At 42.8% G+C, this 7,236-nt stretch overlaps 1 protein-coding gene across 1 annotated transcript; it reads right to left on the bottom strand.

Annotated features, from left to right (window-relative positions):
* Positions 1–23: 23 nt before the first annotated feature.
* LOC116264848 (multicopper oxidase LPR1-like) lies at positions 24–5,021 on the bottom strand. Its single transcript, XM_031645270.2, has 4 exons — positions 4,198–5,021; positions 653–2,137; positions 470–532; positions 24–372 (listed from the first exon to the last, which is right to left on the bottom strand). Exons 1-3 carry the CDS (start codon positions 4,423–4,425, stop codon positions 479–481), a joined length of 1,767 nt encoding a protein of 588 aa, XP_031501130.1. The 5' UTR covers positions 4,426–5,021; the 3' UTR covers positions 24–372; positions 470–478.
* Positions 5,022–7,236: the final 2,215 nt, after the last annotated feature.

Here is a 7,236-nt window from a genome sequence, read left to right as displayed (position 1 = left end):
GTTAGAACAGGGGTGCAAATTCATAGTCAATCCAATACTATTGCCTTTTTATTATTCAAGAAATCCTGCTCATTAGCCTGATTCCAATTGTTTTTATCCCACAAGCCTGTACATTCCCTTCAGTTTATTACGCAGATGAACTATAGAGCGGCGGCATCATCACCATCCTCTTTATTCACTCTATTCTGGGGCAAACGGTGTTTCACATGGTCACCACTTACCCCATATCCTAAGAACACAAGACAAACTCTTGGAGCAAATCAAATCCGCTATTCTCTCCTGCAACTGAAGCAAGAAAACAAAAGACGATCGGACATCTACCCATATTTTGGAGCTTCTGATTCTTGTAGACCACCTAAGCTTCTGCTGCTCCTGCAGAAAAATGGGCAAATTTCTCTGGGTGACGATGAAAGATTGACAAAAGAAAGCACAAAATGATTCTCCCTTGATGGGTATTTCTTTTCGGTACCTTGTGCCTCTACATGACAATTTTCAATGGCCTCATCATCACGTTGTCTTCGTGATCTAGAATCTGCAAGGAATGAACAGCGTTTCAGTAACTGATTCCGTCTGGAAGATCGGTGAGAAACGATATGCATGCCGGACGGCGGTCGGCCTGTAGAGTGTCGGCGCAGTTGAGAAGGAGACTTACATGGCAATGGTAAGCGTAGCCGGGCTCCGCCGCCGCGTCGAATGGGTAAGGCTGGTTGTCCGAGTTTAGGAGAGAGAACCTGACCAGCATTCTGGTCAGGCACCCCGGCCGCATCTTGAACACGTTCTTCCATCTCGTCTCGTACGCCGGCACCGGAATCCGACTCCCGACGGCGTGCTCTGCCAGCCGGCACCCGACAGCGTCGTTCCTCTTCTGCATGCACTTTTTGAATTTGTCCGCGTCCACCAGCTCTATCTGCTCCAGCGCCACGAACAGCCCCAGATGGACGTGCATCGGGTGGTTGTCCTCCGTCAGGTTGATCACGTTCCACACCTCGGTCGTCCCCGCGCTTGGCGTCTCTGTCGCTGGCGCGTCGAACGACTTCCCGTTCAGGTACAGGTGCGTCGGTTCCCCTTCCTTGCTCTCGTACTCGTACATCGCAACATACCTGGTGGCCACGGCTTCGCGCTCGATTGCCGCCGGACTCGCTACCAGTCTCGCCGGAAGTGGTGACTGCTGCCAGACCTTCGACGCCTCCTCTGCTGCTTCGCCACTAATTACGAACTTCATCACCACCCCGTTGCCTTTCGGGTCTGCCTGATCGCCGGTAGGATAAGGATATGGCGCGTCGTTTGTGAGGATGGAGACGTCGGAGTCAGTGGCAGAGAAGTCGACGACGACGTCGGCGATCTCGGACGGAGCCAGAAGGAAGCGGGAGCTCGTGATCGGGCGCGGTAGGTAGGCGGAATCAGATCCGATGTGCACAAAAGAAAGGCCACCGGTGAGAGAGAGGCGGAAAAATCGGGCGTTGCTGGAGTTGATGATCCGGAAACGGTACGACCTCCTCCGGACCTCCAGGTACGGCCAGGCCTTACCGTTTACGATGATCGCCTCGCCAAAGTACTCCGGCTGCCACTGCGGGTGGATCGACGGGTTGTTGCCGGTGGCATTCATAAAGATGGACCCGTCCTTAAGGAAGCTGCGGTCGAAGATCACTAGGTGCCGATCGAACTCCGGCCCTGATGGCAGGCCGAGCGCGTCTTCAACGGCGGGGTCGCGGACGACGTAGGCGCCGAAAAGGCCGGCGAGAATGTTCACCCGGGTGAGGCCCATGGCGTGGTCGTGGTACCAGAGGTTGCCGGGATGCTGGAGGTTGGGGTAGAGGTATGTCCGGTTGGTCCAGGTGGGGCCGGTCTCTCGGAAACGGCTGGTGAACCAGGCCATGGCGTGGCCATCGTTCTCTGGACCGTGAATCCCGCCGTGGAGGTGGACGACGGTGGGGATTCCGGTGTTCCTGCGGGTGGGCAACGCCGACGGAATGGTGGCATCCCACGGAAGGATATGGTGGCGAGGGAGGCGGTTGTCCCACGTGACGACGGAGGGGGTTCCCCGGAGGGCTTCGATGGTCGGTCCGGGCACCGTCGCCGCCTCCGCAGTGGTGCCGAACGCGAACACTAGAGTCTCCGGCCAGTCCCGGTGGAATTTCTGCGTCAGATCGCCCTCGTAATATCAGCCTGTGTATATCCAGTGGTGCCGTCTAACCTCTCAAATTTTTATTTATTAATTTTACTGCCCCCGAGGTTTTCTCTTTTCCCAGAAAAGGTCTGGCGCTAAAATTCGATATACTTGGTTTGAACCAAATAGCTGGATTTAGATTTGTCTGTAATCGGCTTCTTTATCAGTTGTCAAAGAAACTCTGTTTTGCATCTGAAAAAGAGTTGGAAACTTCATGGATCTTAGGTTCGAATTCTGCTTCCAAGGTTGATTTATTTTCTTATTTCAATTGGCAAGTTGCAGAAAGCAAAATCTTTTCCATCTAAATTAAGATACTTTGCTGTCTTTTCATATATTGTTTTGATAACCGTTTGGCGTTAATTTCAAAATGGAATTACCTTCATGATCATACATACTCAATTTCATGTAAAGTTGTATGGATCTCAAATCCGTGGTGATTTGAGATCCTATGATCTTAGATCTATAAATTTAAGGTTAGACCTTCCCCCATTCGACTTTGAATCTTTGGTTTTTATAATGTAGCATGACTTTGAAATACATGTTACTTTAAACTGAGGATATTCCAAAAAATACCTTTCTATGCAGCTTCGGATCTAAGATCTGAAACTATTGATGTGAGTGAAGATAAAAAAGGTGCTATTCATTCATAATATTTGCTAGATAAACGATATCATGAGCTATTGTTGGGGAGAAATACATCAACATCAGCTATCTTTAACACCAACATAGGGAGATTGGAGTTCACTGCTGTTTCTTATCTTTTATTTCTGTTTTTGCGGTTTGTTTTTGTATCTAAGAAACTTCTTGTCCTCAAATTTTATTATATATTCTCATTTTATCGGTTGTATTGCTTTCAAACCTTTTTTCATTTAAGAAACATTTTCTCATTTAAAAACTAGCACTAATCTTAAAGAGGGGCCTTGTGTTTCTTGCTTATGGACCAATCTTTTTGTGACAACTTTTACTACAGATTCTACGTTAAAGTGTCGTCATCTTGGGAATGGATTTTCCAAACTTATACATACTCTTCTGACGGTACATTTTATTTCTTGAAGAAAGGAAAGGGCCTTTATATATTCTTCTATGTTTGATGCTTCCTGGAAAAAAAGTGCGCCTTCTTTTTTACACCAAAAAAAAAAAAAAGCCTTTTTCAGTTTAGTTTTTTTTTTTTCCCTGCGCAAACCTATAAAAAAAAAAAGGTACATGTCCTCTCTGGCCATGTAGCCGTTATTATATGACTGGTCCATTTCATTTGGACCATGTACGTGTACGTCTTAACATTATTTTCACCTTTTCCACACACATATATATATATATATATGACCAGGGATTTGTGAATTTCTCCGTGTTTTGTGATTACAAGAAGATCGAGATGATAAGAGTATTTCATTTCCTCTAAAACTGGTATAAAAACTGTTTAAGGTAGTTTGGACAATATTTTGCACCGAAATCCACAAGGAAGAGAAATAAATGTTATCAATGGCTTGAAAGTGAACAGCTAAGATGGATTCAACCAATGAAGATTTCGGGCTTGTCGTTAAAACAGAGTGAAAGGTTCCCTGCACCTGATCTATCTGTAGTGCAGAACCCCATGTGAACTCCTGTTTGTCCGGTAGTGGCTTCTCCTTTAGGTATGAAAACTAAAGAATATCATAGCAAGTTGGTAGCAGGGAAATGTAGTGGTGAAAGGAACCAGGACTTACGATCTCAAAATTGTCTTTAGACTGTCAATCGAACTTCATATAAAAACTCTATGCGTTCCAGACTTAAATTCAATCTGTTTTGTCATTTTAGATTGGTTTTCAGTGGATTTTTAGATTTGCATATTGAAATTCGACATATTCATACTTCAAGGTGTAGTTTTGAATGCATCTTTTCTGTAAATAAGTACTAGGATGACCTAGATTTCATTCAATATTGTTAACTCCTGTATCAAAATTTATCTACCATAAGGACAATCATGTTGCTGTCTACTGTCATATAGATAGACAGTAATCCTGAAACTGCAGAGAGAGAGAGAGAGAGAGTACCCATTTCTTCTTGAACATGCCAATCTCGAGTGGGTTGGAGACAGGCACACCATTCTTGAAGCTGTAGGTCTGAATCCTCGGCATGTCCGGCAGCTGATCAACGAACTTCTGAAGGAAACTGGAATCAAGAACCACTTGGATTTCTGAATCTCTGGAGCTCCCTCCTCTCCCAGCTAGCAATAACGCTGAGAGAAAGAGGACCAACAAGTGCTTGACATGGAACCCCATCCTGTTAAGCACTCTAAAGTCCGGCAAATAATTAAGAGGAAAACTACTTTCCGGCGCCTCTGCGATTCACGGCCACATGAACATACACCTCCCAGTTGTCTCTCGGTGTATTTGCGTACCAAGAAGTTCTTAGGCTACGGCCTGTGGACACACCTCATACGCGACCTTGAGCATCAAAATATCATCATCATCTTCATCTTTCTCTGCAAAGAAAAGAAGAACAAGAGAATCACATGCAGGAGCTACCACGGAAGGAACTGCTTGGCCTCTTCTTGGGAATGTATATTCTGTTCCTATAATGGGTGGTGATGATAAGATCAGGAGGAAGCCGATGGTTCAAAAGTCTCTGGTTTCACAAAGCAGGAAAAGCAAAGGATAGTGGGTGTGCAGGGGGCTTGTCAAGACTTGTGGACAGTTGTGGCCCAAAGAACGCCACCTTCTTCCACAGTAGTCATTCCTTTTCTTCCATGAACCTTCGTCTAGTACCGGAGGAGCGCAAAGTCTCTTCTTGTTGATGGAGCAAACAAAACGTCCGGACTGTGCAGGGAAAAGTTGCTACTGACATGGACGTCATTTAGATGCAAAGCTGCCGCGCCACCTATCGGCCACTAACTTATAAAATAAAACTAAGGAAAAGAAAAGATGAAACATCTTCTCTTTATTTGTGATCTAGAAGAAGGTTTTCACCTGTTTTTCTTCTGTTGATCATGAGTTTTTGCAGTAAAACTGCAAACCCCAGTGAAGGTTTTAGCTGAATGAAATGTGTTTGGTTTTCAACTGTTCCTCCGTCATCATTTTCTTCTCTCTCTCAGCTTTTTAGCCCTTTTGTATTATTTTCTGAAAAGGTTTTGAAAGTTTTTCTTACTTTAATCACAAAATCATAATATCTTTTAGAGATGAATTGGCTGACTTGGTCGATTTCCGATTCTTACTACCCAAGAGGAACACTTATCTTTGGATATATAGTGATGTACAGAAAAATCGTTTGTGGTAATCTGGCATCCTTTGAACTTATGAGAAAACCAACAAAAAATTTGTAGCCATATCTTGGTGATTTTTGTTTGTCTGGTAGACTTGACTTAGAAATGTGGAGCAGATGGGACATGGTACTGCACCAGTAACATCAGTTATGTTTAATATTTTAAAAGTATAAGAACATTAATTCTTATTATATATTTGTTCACATTTTGCACATTACTTTTTTACATTAGAAAAGTAAAAAAAGTATATGTATACGTACCTGCTCTTAGACTAGGACCAATTCGTTCCTCCACTCATCCAATGAGATTTCACATCTGGGTTTGCTTTTGGATTGTTCTACCAAGGAAAAGGTTAAGTGGGAAGAAATCAAAAGAGGGGGAGATGATTGCTGAAAAGGTAAAGGTAGTGAAACCGGAGGGTGACCTGATCTCTACCCTTTTAATAACAAACGAACATTTTATCTTCCATACAAAGGGAGACAATCAAATTGTCCAAATGCTTGTAATCAATATTTGTTGGAACTTGATAATGACATGTCACAAATATGCTAAAACCATATTGCAAAGCTAGTTCAAAGAAAACCATTTTGATGTTAATATTATGGTTTTACCTTCATCCAAACTGGGAACTTTTTACGTCTGATCGATGCTCAGCTACGTTGTGGCTGGTGTGGACAATTACTTTATATGATACTCCTTTTTTTTTTTTTTTTTACATATGAGTATCTCTTAAAACTTGAAAAGTAAAATAGTAGGCCCCATAGTCAGAAATTTCTGGCTCCGGCACCGCATCTGCATCTGATCCGACCAATAGAGATATAGGTTGCGAGCTTTGTTTGTTTAGTGGACTTGACTTAGGAATGTGGAGTGGATGGGACGTGGTAAGCTTCGCGGATTACATGCACTGGGGCCTGTTTGGTTGACAAGCCACAAAAATTGGACTTTATATGGAAATTAACCATCTCAAGAAGGGGCTTTTCACTTCCTTTGTGCTTTGGATGCCAATGAGGTCAACATAATTGCATGGGAAAATTTTTTTTTTTTTAAGGGAATTGTTGAAATTTTAGTGATATTGATTCTCTTGTAAAAGTTAATTATTTAATCATTAGGGATACTTTGTGAGTGTCTCATGAATCTGCTCTAAAGATTGGGCTACATACACGAAACATTAGTTTTAGTGTTCCATGAAATTTAGGTACATTCACGAGATACTTATAAAGTATCTTTGCTACCAATAGGGGTCATTTTTTGTGCAAGTTAAAACATATAGAAACTCTTGGTAAGGTACTAATGGTGGGGTTATAATTCGTCAAGTCTTCCAACCTAAGTGTAGTTTTATGTTGCAATAAAATCGAAAAAAAAGATGTCATTATTTTTGGTGGGCCAGAAGTTAACAACCCACTGCCCAAAGAAGACTTGAAAGTTTCTCTTTTTCCTTACTTCCGAGGTCTTGAGCTATACTTTTGAAACAAACACATATAAATCAAAAGCAAGAGATTCTAGATAAAAAATACACTCAAAGGAGTCTGGAAAGCAAGAGTAGGTGGGACAACCCATTCCATGATCGCAAGTCGAAGATAATCTGTCTTCCGACAGGCCTTTGAAAGAACAACTCGGGCTTTAATTGCATAACAAGTCAGATCTAGAACACTTTGTTCTAGACACCTCTCGTTCGAAACATATGGCAGGCAGTAGCGGAGCTATATAAGGGCTGGTGTAGTAAGAGGGAGTGAGAGAGAGAGAAAGATGGCAAGAAGAAATTAAATTAGAGAAAAGATGTAGAAGGGGAAGAAGAAGAAGAAGATTATGGAAAAAATAGAGTTACCATTTG

This window comes from Nymphaea colorata, chromosome 11 (genome assembly GCF_008831285.2).
Source record: "Nymphaea colorata isolate Beijing-Zhang1983 chromosome 11, ASM883128v2, whole genome shotgun sequence".
NCBI classification, from domain to species: domain Eukaryota; kingdom Viridiplantae; phylum Streptophyta; class Magnoliopsida; order Nymphaeales; family Nymphaeaceae; genus Nymphaea; species Nymphaea colorata.
The sequence above is the reverse complement of the archived record's forward strand: the minus strand, read 5'-3'. Positions and strand labels throughout refer to the sequence as shown.